Raw genomic sequence first — 20,142 nt, 5'->3', positions numbered from 1 at the left:
TCTCTGCTTTTTTCCTTAAATGAATATTATCATCCATATAGTTGCCCAAGCTAGAAACTTTGAGGCTATCTGTACTTAATCTTCCCTTGCTCTTTTCTATCCATTTTACCAAACCAATATTTATTGAGAGTTTAAATGTGCTGGCCAATCTTCTAGGTACTGGAGACACAGTAATGACTAAGAAGATAGACAAAAATCAAATCCATAAAGTACTACAGCCTGGGAGGTCAAACAGTGTGGACTTTTTTAAGAAATAAACTTTTGGGGGGTGCCTGGGTGGCTTACTTGGTAATGTGTCTGACTTTGGTTCAGGTCATGATCTCACAGTTTGTGAGTTCGAGCCCCATGTCAGGCTCTGTGCTGACAGCTCAGAGCCTGGAGCCTGGAGCCTGGAGCCTGTCTCGAATTCTGTGTCTCCCCCTCTCTCTGCCCTTCCCCCCCCCACCCCATGCTGTCTCTCCTTCAAAAATAAACATTAAAAGGCATTGGTGGTATAGTGGTGAGCATAGCTGCCTTACAAAAATAAATAAACATTAAAAAAATTAAAGAAAAAAAGAAACTTTTGATTTTATTATTATTTTTAAGTTTATTTTTATTTATTTTGAGAGAGAGATAGAGAGTAAGCATGAAAGGGGGAGAGAAAGAGAGAGAATACCAAGCAGGCTCCATGCTGTCAGCGCAGAGCCCAATGTGGGGCTCGAAAATCATGAACCATGAGATTATGACCTCAGACAAAGTCAAGAGTCAGACACTTAACCGAATGAGCCACCCAGGTGCCCCTAAACTTTTGATTTTAAAAGTTTTAGGTATAAAAAATTACTATAAAGATTATACAGAGAGTTCCCAATTTTCCCTTTTACTAACCTCTAATATTAGTATGATACATTTGTCACAATTAATGAACTGATTTTGATAATTATTATTAACTTAAGTCCATATACTTCATGTAGATATCCTCAATTTTTAAATAATTTTTTTAATGTTTATTTATTTTTGAGAGAGAGACAGAGCATGAGTGAGGGGACAGGGGAAGAGCAGAGAGAGGGGAGAGACAGACTCTGAAGCAGGCTCTAGGCCAGGAGCTGTCAGCAGGATGAGAGCCCAGGATGGGGCTTGAACTCCTGAATCGTGAGATCATGACCCGAGCTGAAGCTGGATGCTTAACCGAATGAGCCACCCAGGCGCCCCTCCTCAGTGTTTATCTAATATCCTTTTCCTGTTCCAAGATCCATGCAGGATACTACAGTACATTTAGTAGTCATGTCTTCTTAGGTTTTTCTGTAAGTTTGTTAGATTTTCCTTGTTTTTGATGACCTTGACGGTTTTGAGGAGTATTGGTCAGGTATTTTGTAGACTGTCCCTCAAATAAGATTTGCCTGATGTTTTCCTTCTGATTAGACTGGGATTATAGGTTTTTGGGAGGAAGACCACAGAGGTAAAGCACTATTATCACCGTGTCATATCAAGGGTACATATAATCAATATGATGTGCCATTGTTGATGTTAACCTTTATCACCTGGCTTAAATTCTATTGCTCTAATTATCTTAATACCAATACCCTAAAATTGTCTGTCTTTTTCTTTTGTTAAGACTCTTGGACCATTAGATTGTGAGATCACTTTGGTAGATTGAACAAGAAACATTATTTCTTTGAGAGAGAGAGAGAACGCAACCATGTGCATGTGCCTGTGTGCAAGCAAGGGAGGGGCAGAGGAAGAGGGAGAGAATCCTAAGCAGGCTCCACACCCAGTGTGGAGCCCAAGGTGCAGACGGGCCTCACAAACCATGAGATCATGACCTGAACCGAGATCAAGAGTCAGACGTTTAGCTGAGCCACCCAGGTGCCCCAAGGAGCATTATTTAAAAAAAAAATTTTTAACGTTGATTTATTTTTGAGAGAGAGACAGAGTGCGAAGGGGGAGGAGCAGAGGGAGAGGGAGACACAGAATCCGAAGCAGGCTCCAGGCTCTGAGCTGTTAACACAGAAACTGATGCAGTGCAGGGCTCGAACTCACAAACTATGAGATCATGACTCGAGCCGCAGTCGGGCACCTGATCAACTGAGCCACCCAGGCGCCCCTTTTTAAAAAAAAAAAAAAAAAAAAGAAACGGAACAGAAAAGAATGTGCTAGAGTTGAGCTTTTGCTTCTGGATATACCTGAGTAGCCTGCAGTGGAGCAGCGCTCCCACCAAGAACAACTAGGACAGCCAGACAGACACATGCATGCGCACACACACATTTCAGTGTGCTGGAGGGTGCTGAGAACACCAAACCTTAAGTGACAAACCCCATTGCATGAATCTGTGAGAAAAGTCAAGCTGGCGTTCTGCAGCTGCCTTTTCTCTCAGGGTTCCGCTGATTTTGGCAAACCAGGCAAGAATTTGAGAACTCAGGAGAAAGGACAAGGCAGAGGGCCACTATTAAATATGAAGAAAAAAAGCAGAACTTTTAACAGTCTTGTTGATTTGTACACCTAAAAATTAGAGACTTGAAAGGCCAAGATTCTGGTGAAAGAGAAGGGACTGAAATGGTTCAACAATATGCTGTTTTTTCCCCATTAAGATATTTGCTAAATTCTGAAGAAGAGGGAATTAAGAAGCCAAACAGAAAACTTTGAAAAGAGTAGTTTAACACAATCTCATGGTGGTGAGGAGACAAGGGTTAGAGTTCAAATCCTGCAACAGAGGAGGGGCCCTAGGGATAACTAACGTCAGCCTCTCAGTGGGGAAACTCTATGTCCTAGAAGCTGGGAAGAACCAGAAGATGACAAAGTTGTGCTCAAACTGCAATTCAGCCCAAGTCAATTCAGTTTCAGACTGGATTAATACAATCAGTTCTCACAATACCCACCTAGTAAAGGACAGGGTTTATCCTCTCCGGAGAAAGAAAAGTCATCTAGAGACTATAAATACTTTCACATACAATGTTAGCACTCAACACAAAATTAGCCAGCATGCCAAGACATAGGACTAAATGACCTAAAAGAAAAAAAGACACTAGAAACAGACTCATAACAGGTGAAGCCAATATTGGAATTATCTGACCAAAACCAAATAGTTGTTTCACATGTTTGAGAAAATAGAGATAAATCCCATCTTGAACACTTTAGTCCAAAATCTGTTAGCTGTAGCTAAAGAGAGAGACTGGGTAGCCTAAAGTAAGATAATGGAGGCAAAATGGGAGAGGAGTACGTGTGCATGGCAGGAAGGCACTGCTTGGGATGCTGAGGCCTAGCCAAGACACAGAGAAAGCTTTGGGCTTTGGGCTCAAAGAGGTAGATGAGGAGGGATAGATGTGCTGGAAGTCTGGCTACACACAGGGATGGATCAAGTGAGTGATTGTGTTGAAAATAAGGGGGATAAGGTTTTGTATTGTTAGAAAAAACAATTATAGGGGCACCTCGGTGGCTCAGTCAATTAAGCATCCGACTTCAGCTCAGGTCATGATCTCATGGCTTGTGAGCATGAGCCCCGTGTTTGGGTCTGTGCTGACAGCTCAGAGCCTGGAGCCTGTTTCAGATTTTGTGTCTGCTCCTCTCTCTCCCCCTCCCATGCTCCCACTCTGTCTCTCAAAAATAAATAAACATGAAAAAAAAAAAAAACAGAAAGAAAGAAAAAGAAAAAGCAATTACAAATGAGGAAAGGGAGAACACTAGAATGAATCCTGTGGTGTTGGATTGGGATTGGAGAGAAAAATGTGAACTCATGGTTTCCAATATATATAGGCAGATACAGAAATTACATACAAACATTGATTTCCCACCTCTGTAGGAAATGGTCTGGAAGTTGTGATATCCCAACATCAATGAGTACACCTAGTACTCAGATCTTGGTTTCTAAATAGTTTTTCATGAAAAGGAATGTAGGCTCCTTGGTAAATGACTGATTCCAGGGCCTGGCAGAAAATGCAAGATAGGGAGGAACACCTCACTCCAAAAGTAATGAAATGCTCAAAAAAATGATAGGGACATGTAAAAGAACACAGAAAGCAGCCTGAAAGGGGCTCCCACTGGCCAAATCTGGTTCAATTTGAACATCACAATAATTATTAGTAGTAATGAATTAAAACATTGAATAAATAAGAGTCCAAAAGTCCATAATGACTAAATACATGAATAAATTGAAGGTTTAATGATGAATAAGATATTTATTATATAGTTTCAAAATACCTCCCCATAAAACACTAATTATTACTTTCCCAGGGTTGTGGTAATAAAGTACCACAAATTAGATGGCTTAAAACAACAGAAATCTATTGTCTCCTAATTCTGGTGGGTAGAAGTCCAAAATCAAGCTGTCAGCAGGGCTATCCTTCCTTCGAGACTGGCCAGAATCCTTCCTTACCTTTTCCTTGCTTCTGGTGGTAGCCATCCACCCTTGATGCCCCTTGGCTTGCAGCTGCATCACTACAGTTATCTGTTTTGGTTGTCATATAATGTTCTCTGTGTGTTGTCTGTATCCAAATTTCCTTCTTATAAGGACGCAAGTTATATTGCATTAAGGCCCACCCTAATGACCTCAACTTAATTTGGTTATATCTGCAAAGACCCTATTTCTTTCTTTTTTAAAAATTTTTTCAATGTTTATTTATTTTTGAGAGAGAGGGAGACAGAGTGCAAGCAGGGGAGGGGCAGAAAGAGAAGGAGACACAGAATCTGAAGCAGGCTCCAGGCTCTGAGCTGTCAGCACAGAGCCCGACGTGGGGCTCGAACTCACAGAAGGCGAGATCATGACCTGAGCCAAAGTCGGATGCTCAACCGACTGAGCTACTCAGACGCCCCTAAAGACCCTACTTCTAAGTAAGGTCACATTCATGTATACTAGGAATTAGGGCTTCAACATCTTTTTGGAGTACACAATTCGATCCATAGCAATTACCAAGTGAAAACTTTTCAATGGACAAGCGTGGAAGACACTACATTAACAAGATATCAAAAGAAATATAACAGGTAGTGCAAGACATCAAACTTGTGTGATGAGAAGAATACAATCAATTATGTGATATTCTTATTAAAGATGAGTAACATAAATCTGATCACACACAAAAAAATCACATAAATCCCAACGGGGAAAAATGAACTATTGGGACCTCATCAAAATAAAAGCATCTGCACAGCGAAAACAATCAGCGAGACTAAAAGGCAACTGATGGAATGGGAGAAGATATTTGCAAATGACATATCAGATAAAGGGTTAGTATCCAAAATCTATATAGAACTTATCAAACTCAACACCCAAAGAACAAATAATCCAGTGAAGAAAATGGGCAAAAGACACTGAATAGGCACTTCTCCAAAGAAGACATCCATTTGGCTAACAGACATATGAAAATATGTTCAACATCACTCATTATCAGGGAAATACACATTAAAATGACAATGAGATACCACCTAACACGTGTCAGAATGACTAACATGAACAACTCAGGCAACAGCAGATGTTGGCGAGGATGCAGAGAAAGAGGATCTCTTTTGCACTGCTGGTGGGAATGCAAACTGGTGCAGCCACTCTGGAACAGTATGGAGGTTCCTCAAAAAGGTAAAAATAGAATTACTCTACGACCCAGCAATTGCACTACTGGGTATTTATCCAAAGGATACAGGTGTCCTATTTTGAAGGGGCACATGCACCCCAATGTTTATAGCAGCACTATCGACAACAGGCCAAGTGTGGAAAGAGCCCAAATGTCTATCAATGGATGAATGGATAAAGAAGATGTGATATATATATATATACAATGGAGTATTACTCAGCAATCAAAAAGAATGAAATCTTGCCATGTGCAACTACGTGGATGGAACTGTAGGTTCCATGCTAAGTGAAATTAGAGAAAGACAAATATCATATGACTTCACTCATATGTGGAATTTAAGATTCAAAACAGATGAACATAAGGGAAGGGAAGCAAAAATAATATAAAAACAAGGAGGGGGACAAAACATAAGACTCTTAAATACAGAGAACAAACTGAGGGTTGCTGGAGGGGTTGTGGGTAGGGGGATGGGCTAAATGGTTAAGGGGCATTGAGGAAGACACTTGTTGGGATAAGGACTGGGTGTTACACATAGGGGATGAATCACTGGATTCTACTCCTGAAATCATTATTGCACTCTATGCTAATTAACTTGGATGTAAATTAAAAATCAGTCAATCTGGGGCGCCTGGGTGGCGCAGTCAGTTAAGCGTCCGACTTCAGCCAGGTCACGATCTCGCAGTCTGTGAGTTCGAGCCCCGCGTCAGGCTCTGGGCTGATGGCTCAGAGCCTGGAGCCTGTTTCCGATTCTGTGTCTCCCTCTCTCTCTGCCCCTCCCCCGTTCATGCTCTGTCTCTCTCTGTCCCAAAAATAAATAAAAAACGTTGAAAAAAAAAAATTAAAAAAAAAAATCAATCTCAACTGGGGTACACTGTACAAAATATCTTGACTTATAATCTTCAAACATATTTAGAACATGAAAACCAAGGAAAAGAGAGAGGAATTGCTTTAGATCAAAGGAAAATAAAAATGCAATAAATGCAATATTATTCTGGACAGGATCTTTTGCCATAAAAACTGGTCATCTGAATAGGGTTTAAGTATTATATAATAATGGTATGTCAATGTATCAATTAATTTCCTGATTAAATGGCTATACTTTACATTTATAAAGGAGAATATAATTGTCTGGCAGGAAAACACAAATGAAAATATTTGGGGGTGATGGACGTCACCAACTTAGTTTCAAATGATTCTCGAAAAAAAATGTCTTCATAATGTACTTAAGATGTTTACAAGTATGAGAATGTTTCAAAATTTTAAACAGAATGAAAAAATGAAAGATAAAGATGAAGAAAAAAGATCAGCAGAATTTTACCAGAAAATCAAATTCTCTCTAAAAAGAAATGGGGGGGGGGGTGATGATGGGAGGAAAAAAAAAATCAAATGGTGATTCTAGAACTGAACAAGTCAACTAAATAAAACTAATAGGTGGGTTTAACAACAGATAAGATTCAACAGAAGAGAATTAATGAATTAGAAGACTGGTTAATAGAAAATATCTAAAAGGAAGCACTAAAGAGAAAAAGGATGGAAAATACAGAAAGGAACATAAAAAAACACTTGGAACACAGAAAGGAACATAAAGAAGCTCAGTGATGAGATCTAATATACATGTTAATAGAGCTCCAGAAGGAGAGGAGAGAGAACAGAATAGAAACAATACTTAAGCAGATAACAGTCTAGAATTTCCCAAAGTCTGTGAAAAACATCAAGCAGTTTGCTATGGGGGTGTGACCCTCCAGAATCGTATGTTGAAGTCCTAACCCTATATACCTCCACATGTGACATTATGTTAAAGTCTTTACAGAGGTAATTAAATTAAAATGAGGTCATTAGCATGGGCCCCAATCCTTATAGAAAGAGGAAATCTGGACACAGACACACACTCAGAAAAGACCATGTGAAGAGATATTGGGAGAAAATGGCCATCTGAGCTGTGCTGACTGCTCAGAGCCTGGAGCCTGTGTCGGATTCTGTGCCTCCCTCTCTCTGACCCTCTTCCACTCATGCTGTCTCTCTCTTAAAAAATAAACATTGAAGGGGCGCCTGGGTGGCGCAGTCGGTTAAGCGTCCGACTTCAGCCAGGTCACGATCTCGCGGTCCGTGGGTTTGAGCCCTGCGTCAGGCTTTGGGCTGATGGCTCAGAGCCTGGAGCCTGTTTCTGATTCTGTGTCTCCCTCTCTCCTCTCTCTCTGCCCCTCCCCCGCTCATGCTCTGTCTCTCTCTGTCCCAAAAATAAAAAAAAAAAAAACACACACACAAAAAAAAAACGTTGGAAAAAAAAAAATAAACATTAAAAAAAAAAAGTATAAACTATGTAAAATATATGTAAGTAAAATAGATAACAGCACAAAGGCCTGGGGGGAAGGGAATCCTACTATTTTAAGGGTCTTACATTAAATATGAAACAATAGGGTATTAATTTAAGATATAATAATAAGCTAATGTTAAATTAAGATAATTAAGTTTAAGGAAATGTTAGGAACGTATATTGAATCCCTAGAGCAAACACTGAGAGAGTGAGAGGAAGATAGGGAGGAGAGAGGGAAGGAGGGAGAGAAAAATAAAGAAAAGAGAGAGAGTAAAAGAGATAAACTTAACCTTAAAAATCTCTGAGTAGGGGTGCCTGGGTGGCTCAGTTGGTTAAGTGTCCAACTGCGGCTCAGGTCATGATCTCATGGCTAGACCCCGCATCTGGCTCTATGCTGATAGCTCAGAGCCTAGGGCCTGCTTCAGATTCTGTGTCTCCCTCTCTGTCTGCCCCTCCCCTGTTCACATTCTCTCTCTCAAAAATAAATACTAAAAAAAAACCTTTTTAATTTTTTGAGTTAAAAAAAGGTGTAACAAGGAAACAAAGGACAGACAACACAAAAAGAAAGTATCAAGATGGTAGACTTAAATTCAAGCATATCAATAAATGCAATAAACACTCCAATTAAGAGACAAAGATTATTAGATTGGATTGAAAACAACAATAAAACAAAAACAAGACCTAACTGTACACTGTTTTATTTTTTGGGGGGGCGCCTGGGTGGCTCAGTCAGTTCAGTGTCCAACTTCAGCTCAGGCCATGATCTCGAGGTTCATGAGTTTGAGCCCCGCGTCGGGCTCTGTACTGACAGCTCAGAGCCTGGAGCCTGCTTTCGATTCTGTGTCTCCCTCTCTCTCTGCCCCTCTCCTGCTCACATTCTGTCTCTCTCTCTCTCAAAAATAAATAAAGATTAAAAAAAATTTTTTTAATACAAAGGTATAAACCAATAATTAGATACCTGGGAAAACATTTCTACAAATTTTTAGAAGACAGAAAGAGAATAGAAGAGTAAGAAAGAAGTGACGACTCAGGGGGAGAGAAAAATGAGGCCAGGAGTACGCAGAGGGGGAAAGGAGCTGATCTGACTTGCAGAATCCCCGAGCAGCTTTTATGTAGGAAATGATGAGTACAGAAGGGTAGAGTGGGTAGTGGGGTTGAAATCAGGATAATTAATTAAGAGTGTGACCCCCCAGAGCCTCAGTACTACCTCCCTCGCAATCTCCATAGTCAGTAGCCAAGGCACTAGGCCTTGGGCAAAAACTGTGACCTCTCTAAAGAATGACAATTTCCTGGCAAAAAAAATTCCAACCTTCTGACACTTAGGGCAACTCTTGCCCCAAGTAACAGTCAACTCTTCACCTTCAGACTTTACTAGTTAAACCCATGAGTAAATAATCCCTATCTATGTAGAGAAAGCCTCTCAATTTTTTCATACCTCATTTTTTTTAAGTTCACTTACTTATTTTGAGAAGAGAGAGAGAGCATGAGCAGGGGAGGGGTAGAAAGAAGGAGAAAGAAGATCTCAAGCAGGCTCTGCACTGTCAGCATAAAGCCCAATGAGGGGCTCGATCTCACGAACCGTGAGATCATGACCTGAGCTGAAACCCAGAGTCGGATGCTTAACCAAATGAGCCACCCAGGAGCCCCTTTAATACCTCATTCTTAAATATAAGCGGACAGAGATATTATCTGATTTTTGATAAAAGCTAAGATCATAAAAGAGAAAGGCCAAGATAGCTAGAGAGGAAACACCTTAAGATCTTCCAGAAAGCAGAACAAAAAGATCAAGGTTGAGAAAACATGAGAACACAGAAGAGAAAGAAATTATCCCACAAATGAAGAACACCCATCTTTAGACTAAAAGAACCCTTCAAACAACCCATAATGAATGAAAAACAAAACCTCATATATATATAAATCATTGTAAATGTTTCAGTACACTATAGATAGAGTCCCTGAAAGCTTCCAGACAGGAAAAAACAGTCCCCTACAAAGGGTCTTGCAAAGACTTCATACCACCCAAACTAATAATGTGAAAACAGAATAAAGGCATTTTGAGATCTAAGGACTCAGAAAAATTTCTCTCTCACAAGCCTCCTTTTAGGGAAATGAACTGAGAGTGTGCTCCACCAAAACAGGACAGAAAACCAAAAAGAAAGATATGGAGGGACACTTGGGTGGCTTAGTTGGCCTGACTTCGGCTCAGGTGATGATCTCACAGTTCATGATCTCACAGTTCGTGAGTTCAAGCCCTGCGTCAGGCTCTGTGCTGACAGCTGGGAGCCTGGAGCCTGCTTCAGATTCTGTGTCTCCCTCTGTCTCTGTCCCTCCCCTGCTCGCACTCTCACTCTCTCTCTCTCTCTCTCTCTCTCAAAAATAAACATTAAAAAAAAAAGACATGGAATCTGTAAAATAAAGTGCTAAATATATAATCTATATATTATAAATCTATAATATAAACTGCTAAAATATAAGAGTATCAGTTAGAGAGTAGTCCTAGCATGACATCTAGCCACTTAAAACTGGAGGAGAACAGAAGTTCAGGTAGGGAAGTTTCTGGAGGAAAATGTGAATTGAGAATATTTGATGAGATAGAGAATTTAGAGAAAGACAGAAAAAAGGGTTATGAGATGGCAAACAATGCAAAAAAAAAAAAAAATCCTAGGAAAAAATAAAAAATCTCTAATATAACCACAGCTACCACAAGACCTTAACGGTGAACAATGTTTACACAGTTGTACTGTTAAGCTTTGTTTGTATTAATTTTCAGCCCTTAGAGCAAGGAAGTAACAATTATGATTACAGAGTGAAATGTAAATATTACCAATGTTGACAGTGTAAAACTAAAGTTTACCGAAGTTGGAAAACTGAAGGCAAGGATGAAAACTAATGGGAAAGGAGAGGGAATAATTACCGCATTTTCAAAGTGGAGACTCTAGAGTTAGTGGTCAATAACATTAAATATAGTACTACCATTTATGAAGGTAATCAACAGATTTAAAAGAGTTCTATATTAAAATCAACCACTCAGGCAACAACAGATGTTGGCGAGGATGCAGAGAAAGAGGATCTCTTTTGCACTGCTGCTGGGAATGCAAACTGGTGCAGCCACTCTGGAAAACAGTATGGAGGTTTCTCAAAAAATTAAAAACAGAACTACCCTATGACCCAGCAATTGTATCCAAGAGATACAGGTGTGCTGTTTTGAAGGGGCACATGCACCCCAATGTTTACAGCAGCGCTATGGACAATAGCCCAAGTGTGGAAAGAGCCCAAATGTCCATCAATGGATGAATGGATAAAGAAGATGTGGCATATATATATACAATGGAGTATTAACTCGGCAATCATAAAGAATGAAATCTTTCTAAAAAAAATTTTTTTTAAATGTGTATTTATTTTTGAGAGAGACAGAGACGGAAACGAGTGGGTTAGGGGCAGAGAGAGAGGGAGACACAGAATCTGAAGCAGGCTCCAGGCTCTGTGCTGACAGCTCAGAGCCTGACGAGGGGCTCGAACTCACGAGCTGTGAGATCATGACCTGAGCCGAAGTCGGACACTCAACCGACTGAGCCATCCAGGCGCCCCATACTCGGCAATCACAAAGAATGAAATCTTGCCATTGCCAACTACAAGGATGGAACTAGAGGATATGATGCTAAGCGAAATCAGTCAGTCAGAGAAAGACAAATATCATATGACTTCACTCGTATGTGGAATTTAAGATTCAAAACAGATGAACATAAGGGAAGGGAAGCAAAAATTATATCAACAAGGGAGGGGGACAAAACATAAGAGACTCATAAATATGGAGAACAAACAGGGTTGCTGGAGGGGTTGTGGATGGGTGGATGGGCTAAATGGGTAAGGGGCATTAAGGAAGACATTTGTTGGGATGAGCACTGGGTGTTACACATAGGGGATGAATCACTGGAATCTACTCCTGAAATCATTATTGTACTCTATGCTAACTGGGATGTAAATTAAAAAATAAAAATAAATAAAAAATAAAAAATTAAATATAAGGGTTCTATAATGTTGGGAGAAGGAGGAAGGGGCATATAAGTGAAAGCCTCATTTGTCATACCAAGAAGTTAACAGATATTTCTTAAATAGGATAACTCAAGAAAGAATATAGGCATATTATTCAGAAATATGAAGGTAAATGTCAAAGAATATTAGCTAATGAGATAAAAGGGATTGCTTCTAGTAAGTGGGACTGGTGGGATCTACTCTACTGTATGCTTTTATAACCATATAGATTATTTAAAACTATTTAAAAAAATAAGTATAAAACAGATAGGTTCTTTCAGAGGTCACTAGTAACAGAATGTCTCCATCCAGTTTTGTGGTGAAACAAGAAAGTGTATATACTTCTGCCCAATTCTATATCCTGAAACAGTAGCTTGGCACATGCCCTTTGAAATGCTAAAACATAAGGCTTCATAGCAAAGCTCAACGGTCAGGGTATCTGTGAACTTTAGTGTCAGAAAGAACCAGGTCTTAATTTAGACGCTTCCACTTGCTGGCTCTATCACTTTGTACAAGGGTCACTCTTCTTCTTTAAAAGTAACTTCTTCATTCATGAACTGGAGGAAATAATGTTTACCCCTGGAGTTAGAGAACCCTTATAGTTAACAGTCGCTGATTTATAGTAAGCAATTGATACATGTTAGCTTTAATTATTACTTACATTGGCCACCACTTTTACTTCTTTGTACTGTGCTTCATAGAAAATTCCAGCATTTTCCAGTGCTTCTGTTAGTGAGGGCCCATTTTTCACCTGCTTATCTAGACCATTCACAAATTCCTCGAGCTTGGAACTTGCCTCTTCAAATTCTTTGGAGAACTTCTTTCCCCCTGTCTTATCTAAAATAACAGAGGAAGTATTCATTACAGGATAAAACAGAAAACGTAAAAAAATTTAATCTTTTGAAGAAAACCCCTCTTTACATAACTTGTGAACCTCTTCTTGCTGTGTTAGTATGCAATATTCTTAGTCTCAGTTTCACCTTAAAGGAGCTTCTCCAAATCACAAAACCCACAAAACATATTATTAAAACAATTCATGTGAACCTGCTAGAGTGCAGCCAAGAGTGTATCATGAAGGCTCCTGTAATTAAGGTGAAAAAAAGAAAGTTCAGCTAAAAGGAAGTGTGTTGACTGTTTTTCTTCAAAAATTGGATGCTGAGCTGCTAATTAGGAGTATCAGGATGAGGCTCGATTCTGTTCTTCACTTAGATTCACTATGGAATGTTAGAAAATGGAGGTTCAGAAAAGTAAAGACGAAGACTGAAGATCTATCACAGTAAAAATTCCTCCTTCCTACCTGAAGATCCCTGATAATTTGTTATCAGCAGAGTATAAATCACGAATTGTTTTTTCAATAATAGTGATAGTACAAAATGTTACTTACTCTCCTAACTATCCCCATCTTTCCCAGTGACTACCAGAACATGGCTTCAGATGTGGGTACAAATTTTGACTTTGCTTTTTATCAGCTGTATAACTTGTGCAAGTTATAATCAGTGTTCAGTTATAACCTGAAGCCTCAGATTTCTCGTGTACAAAATGGAAGTTTTTAGTATGCTTCTGGGTTGTTGTGAGTATTAAATTAGGTAACGACTGTTAGATTTAAAGTATGGTGCAAAGGGGTGCCTGTGTGGCTCAGTCAGTTAAGCGTCCACCTTCAGCTCACATCACAATCTCATGGTTAGTTAGTGAGTTCAAGCCCCATGTCAGGCTCTGTGCTGACAGCTCAGAGCCTGGAGCCTGCTTCAGATTCTGTGTCTCCCTCTCCCTCCGCCCCTCCCCCACTTGTGCTCTGTCTCTCAAAACTAAATAAATGTTAAAAAAAAAAAAAAAAGTTTTTAAAGTATGGTTCAAGAACAAAACAGGTGCCAAAATGAATAGTTGGCAGCCATTTACTCATGATTTCAAAAATATTTATCAAATGCCTATTATGTAGCAGGCATTACTCTAGGTACTAGGATACTGCATGAACAAATAAGGATAATTTCTACCTTCACGAGATTTACATTCTAACACTTTTTTTTTTAAGTTTGTTTATTTTGAGAGAGAGAGAAAGTGTGAGTTGGGAAGGGGCAGAGAGAGAGGGAGAAAGAGAAAATCCCAAGCAGGCTCCGTGCTGTCAGCTCAGAGCCTGATGTGGGGGTTTGAACTCACGAACCATGAGATCATGACCTGAACCAAACTCAGACACTTAACTGACTGAGACACCCACGCAATCCTCTAGTACATTATTAATTTATTATTTATAATTTACAACCCAAGGAAAAGAGACCAACTAACTAGATGTTATGGGGCACTACACTGACCTTACTAAAGAACATACCCAGGGGTACCTGGGTGGCTCAGTCAACTGAGCATCTGACTCTTGAGTTTGGCTCAGGTCATGATCCCAAGGTTGTAGTATCAAATCCCGTGTCGGGCTCTGTGCTGAACATGAAGCCTGCTCAAAATTCTCTCCCTCCCTGGGGTGCCTGGGTGGCTCAGTTGGTTAAATGTTCGACTTCAGCTCAGGTCATGATCTAACGGTCCGTGAGTTCAAGCCCCTCGTCGGACTCTGTGAGGTCCGTTCAGAGCCTGGAGCCTGCTTCGGATTCTGTGTCTTCCTCTCTCTCTGCCCTTCCCCCACTCATGCTATGTCTCTATTGAAAAATGAATAAACGTTAAAAAAGAAAAATTAAGAAGATTCTCTCCCTCCTTCCCTCTGTCCCTCTCCCCAGCTCATGCTCGCTCTCTGCAACAGATAAACTTTAAAAAATAAAAAATAAAGAACATACCCAAGCCACATTATCACACATGTGAAATACATTTGTCTATATATAACCTAACACAGCAAGAAAGCACTAGAAGTAAGGAAAGGGAAAGAATTGTTTTATGACTTTTTTTAGATTTCTTTTTTCCCCTGCTTTATTGAGATACAATTAAAATATAACACTGGGTAAGTGTAAGGTATGCAATGTGAAAGACAGGACTTTACTTATGAAATTCATATGCATGAAATCACTACCTGGAAAACCAGAAGTGCCACAACTGGTCTCCAAAATCTAAGGTTCTCTTTAGGGGAGAAGCCAGTCTAATCATTGAAAAATTACAGACCTGGGAACAAAATCTGAGGTATTCTATTTAAAAAGATGTAAGTATTACCTTTTAAACACTTGAGAGTTTCTGTGCTGCACACATCCACCCTCATAGTCGACAGCTGTTTTTCCTTCAACTCTATCTGATCCTCTGAGCGCTTGTACAGTAACAGCTCTTCAATGAGGGCCTGGGACTGAACACAGACCAGAGTCATATTCATTTATGGAATCATTCACTTACTCCATCTATTCCCATTAACATAAAACATGTCTAAAACCTAACAAAACCAAGAGGAAAGAGGCTCTTTGCACTTCCTCATAATCAGAGATATTAATACCAATTTTCATACCAAAACTGTATTTTTAGTTATATACTTTAAAAGATCCTATCCTTGATTATTCAAAGCTAATTGATGCATACGAAGTTAAGGCTAAGACAAAGGTCCATTTATATCTTCCTTAAATTTTAATGAGATACACATAGTGTTATATTAACTCTAAGCAAGTTCTAATTTAGTAGCACTTCACCAAAGGATGAACCCCTTGTCAGGGGCCTCGGCTGGTAATAGAACCTGGCTGGTCATAGATATTCTGGAAGAAGGTTAATTTTTCCATTAAGGCAACATATAAAACTCTATGTAATATAATCCCAATCTAGATTGCTTCAGAACAGTTCAAACTTGTTTAAAATATAACTGATGTACAATTGAATAAAAATAAATTTTACTGGACTATATAGGGAACTATAACAAAACGGGTGAATAAATGTTAAATGCATTCTTTAACTTACTCGAAATTCGGCAACTATCTTAGACTTGAGAGCAGCTTTTGGATTCGTGGATGCTGTTGAATTAAATAAAAGGTCATTAAGAATACAGACACAAAAAGTTGACAAATAGTGAGGAAGTTTTTCAGGTCTATAATTAAGGGTGTACTTATGAACATATATCAAATATGCACATTTAAGTAATAATATAATTCCTAGAATAAGTATTTCTATAATATTTCATATTCCTTGAATATTCATATTCCTCAGATAAGAAATTTCAACACTTCCACGCATGGCCAATATAAAAGTGTACTCTTTATTTATTTAATTTAAAAATGTTTATTTTTGAGAGAATGAACACAAGCAGGGGAGGGGGGGATGAGGGGCGGGGTGGGACAGAGGATCCAAAGCAGGCTCTGTGTTGACAGCAGTGAGCTCGATGCAGGGCTTGAACTCATGAACCGTGAGATCATGACCTGAGCTGAAGTCGGACACTCAACTCACTCAGCCACCCAGGCGCCCCTAAAAATATACTATTTAGATACATCTAACCTACTTACCTCCAACAGACCCTTTAAATCACAAAGTCCTAGAATTATGGATTTGGAGATTCTGAGATACATGAAGTACCTTGTTTCCTAGTCTGAGTATAAGAGGATCTCAGTACCTCAAATTAAGAGTGTTCAGGAGCGGGACATCCAATTAATCCTGAGCACTGGCTGAAGAAAATTGCTTACAAACATCAACTCTATTCCTACGATTTAAGCTTTGGATTTCTTTTTCTGCTGACTCAATTCACAGCAAAAACAGGCAGGGAGAGTTCTAAGCACATTACCACTGCGGTTCAACTTGGGCTGAAATGATGACTCTTGCTCTTCCTAAGCATGCAACTTATGAGCAAAAGGATGTCAGGACTCCCTTAATCATGATGAATATCATATACTTGCTGGAGTGAAACCATCCCAAGTGTCTTGTTTTACCTCCCAATTCTCACTGTCTTCTACCTCGTTCCCTCCACACCAAGTCCTTCTCAATATTCCTCAGTTTGGCCCACAGCAGCCTATCACATGCAGTATTCCACTCCCTTGATCTCATGCTGGGTAAACATGAGAAACATAGCAGGAGCTCCTGTTACAGAGTGGGCTTCTGGCCAGGATTTGAGGCCCATGTCTAATCTGGTAGAGTGTCCCCAAATCTGAAGGATTTCATGGCTCCCACATAAATGCTTCTTAATGCCTAGTCTCCTCTTCAGCTCTGTTGTTTAATGCCAGCTGCCTCTACCTTCATATATCTTTCAGTCTGAGAGTTAGCCTGGGCACTATCAAGCATTTTTCTTCTTTCACTCCCCCAACTACTCTTGAATCTTCACTCATTTAAACCCTTTTTCTGCATTTCCTTTGTTTAAAAGTAGGGGTTTTTTTTGTTTTTGTTTTTTTAAAGAAGTAACTCCATGATGGCTTGTTTAGTATAAGTCACTGGGTCACTCTCCCAGGCCTGGAAAACACAGGCTTCCCCATGGTTTATGCCAGGTACGATGTCAAATGGTCTACATTTTCTTCTGCTCCAAAAAGAGGAGGTAATTTTATATTAGTTGAGATTTTGTTCCTTACTTTGTGATTTCTTCCACTGCTTATTCGGTTGTTTGTTCAGATTTTCTTTCAGCTGCTTCTGAGTTTTGAAAGTGGTACCTGGAAAACATTTCAGTTTTTGCAATCTGGCATTATGGGAAGCTGTTCTGTCTGTCCACTTCAGTGTCAAAGTTGTAGCATTGAAAAAAGGCAATCCGAGACTGTGTGTTGTTTCTTTCTTTCTTTTCCTTTCATTTTTATAAAAAAAAAAAAAAAAAAAAAAAAAAAAAAACACCCACCAGATCTAAGAAGCTGTCAAATAAACATGATTTCTATCATCAATAAAATCACTGATTTTTGAGAATAGGGCAGGAAGCTTAAAAATACTAGTTACCACATTCAAATGAAGAATTTAACAGCTTCTTAGAAGATACTATTTTTAAAGCAAATTTCTAATCAAATAATGTCAAGGTGTCAGATGTCACCAACTTCCATTTAATGACTCAAATAAATACACCTAATACATCGGAAGTAAATAACTTCTTAAAAATACACAATTTATTGCAAATCTAAACCAAAACAGAGACTAAAGAATGCTTAATATATATGCTTAATATTAAATAGCTTACTGGAAACTGAAACCCCATCAAAAAAAATCCTCCAACAGTAAATGGACAGGGCAGTAACTGTTAAAACACGAATAGTTAAAAATGCTCAATGTAAAGTAAGTGTAGGAAAATAATCAGCCATCATCACTTAATATGCATGACTTTCTCTAGTCAATACAAACAAAATCCAACCCTCCCCAAACCAATTCTATTTAAATTTTAATTCAAACAGATTTTTGTTAAGTATTTAATTTTAGATAAATAGGGCCCAATTCAAAACTTTATTTTTCATTGTTATGCCACAGGCCTACATCTATAAAATGTATATAATTTTAAAGACTCAATGATTTTTTTTTTTTTTTTTTTTAGGAGAGAAAATACACTTACTCAAAGCTTCTCTCAGTGCCATTATCATTTCTTCTGGGTACACATTTCTATCTTCCCAGATTTTGAAGATTCGTTCTACAGACTTAGAGACAGATGGATCCCTGAGAAGAAAAAGTGACACAGACATATAAAAATGTGAATTTATATCTCAAACTAGAAATCTGAAACAAAATTATTTTCCAAATGTCTTCTGATGTTTAAGATATTTTTTTTTTTTCAGGGTGCCTGGGTGGCTTAGTCAGTTGAGTGTCTGACTCGTGACTTCAGCTCGGGTTGTGATCCCAGGGTTGTGGGATCAACCCCCACGTTCAGCTCCACACTGAGCATGGAGCCTATTTAAGATATTTTCTCTCTCTCCTCTCTCCCTCCCTCCCTCCCTCCCTCCCCCCCCCTCGCTTGCATGCTCTCTAAATAAATAAATAAATAAATAAATAAATAAATAAATAAATAAATAAATATTTTTTTTTCCCCTACAGTGTCTAGTAAGCTAAAATCTTCACTCTTTTGCCAAACCATAAGAGACTCTTAAAAACTGAAAACAAACTGAGGGTTGATGGGGGGTGGGAGGGAGGGGAGGGTGGGTGATGGGTACTGAGGAGGGCACCTGTTGCAATGAGCACTGGGTGTTGTATGGACACCAATTTGACAATAAATTTCATATTTAAAAAAATCTTTACTCTTAAAAATTTTTCATTTTAACTTTTATTTAAATTTTTAAAAATTGAAGCACAGTTGACACATTAAGATCATAAACATTCTTAAACACTTTTTATCAATGACGTTTATGAGGTTATGGACAGTGCGCTAAGCCTTCTGACAGATACGAAGTTATGAGGGCTGGTCCACATGCTCACTGATGCAACTGGCATTCCAAAAGAGCAGGTGAATTTAATAAAATGAAATCTAATATAGAAGCATCTGGCCCCCAAACCAACTATACTAGTACAGAATGAGAGTACAGTGTTTGGCAATGCTATAAAGTGTGCTTTTTCTTAAAGGTACAGTTGGAAATAATCATGAATCAATCATGTACTGTAACAAGTTTTTCAGAAGGCTATCCCCTAATACTGTAAGAAAACATATCTAGAATGAGGGAGGGGAGGGTTATCACTTTTCTGTTTGCTTTACAGATGGGAGTTCTGCATCAGCTGGTCATCATACTTTAAGGAGGAATATTGTTAAAGTAGAAGTATTTGATTACTAGGAAGCAAAAATTAAAATCATGTCTTACCTGAAACTGTAAAAGAAAAACAATGCAAAAGAAACAAACCAAAACAAAACAAGAAGACAAAATGGGAACTTAATCTCTTCCCAGGTGAATCCACCAACCCGTATGGAGACTGAAGATAAAAAACTGAGTGATACCGGTTTTATGGCTCCTTTCAAGCAGGAGACTCTATAAATCTGTAACATCATGTATCACAAAAGACTTTTTAACCAAATAACAGCATGTATAGGAAAGAGAAAATTGTGTTAAACTTCTACAGATATTTTCTACGGATTTATGAACCAAGGCACTCTATTCTCATTTCTTGTTTTTTATGCTGATAATCTTCCTCTCATATACACTTATATATATATAACATATATATATATATTTTACATATAACAGTATATATAGTATTCATACAGTAATATTATAGTTGTATATAGTCTATATAAGTATATTATATATTATAATCACTATAATATAAATACTATATATAATCTATACACATTATACTATACATATTATGCATATACATAACACTGAAATAATTATGGGAAAATATAAAGAAAAACTTGACTGATTTTCACCAAATGGAGATTTACAGTCTACCAACTTCAGTATTCTACCGTTGTCTTTTTTTCCACTA

The 20,142-nt window shown here is 38.5% G+C and overlaps 1 protein-coding gene across 11 annotated transcripts in view; it reads right to left on the bottom strand.

Annotated features, from left to right (window-relative positions):
• Positions 1–20,142, bottom strand: part of RPRD2 (regulation of nuclear pre-mRNA domain containing 2) — a 105,285-nt gene that overhangs the window by 19,378 nt on the left and 65,765 nt on the right. For 7 of the 11 annotated variants that reach the window (XM_045033463.1, XM_023259120.2, XM_045033464.1 and 4 more), the window contains exons 3-7: positions 18,287–18,387; positions 17,334–17,411; positions 15,745–15,797; positions 15,022–15,148; positions 12,542–12,717 (exon numbers count right to left, since the gene is read on the bottom strand). In XM_045033463.1, coding sequence (XP_044889398.1) covers positions 12,542–12,717; positions 15,022–15,148; positions 15,745–15,797; positions 17,334–17,411; positions 18,287–18,387 — 535 coding nt within the window. The remainder of the gene's footprint in view (positions 1–12,541; positions 12,718–15,021; positions 15,149–15,744; positions 15,798–17,333; positions 17,412–18,286; positions 18,388–20,142) is intronic. The other 4 variants (XM_045033466.1, XM_045033469.1, XM_003990573.5 and 1 more) reach the window with 1 other exon arrangement.

This window comes from Felis catus, chromosome C1, assembly GCF_018350175.1.
Source record: "Felis catus isolate Fca126 chromosome C1, F.catus_Fca126_mat1.0, whole genome shotgun sequence".
NCBI classification, from domain to species: domain Eukaryota; kingdom Metazoa; phylum Chordata; class Mammalia; order Carnivora; family Felidae; genus Felis; species Felis catus.
Note: the sequence above shows the minus strand (reverse complement) of the source record. Positions and strands in the feature narration are given on the sequence as shown.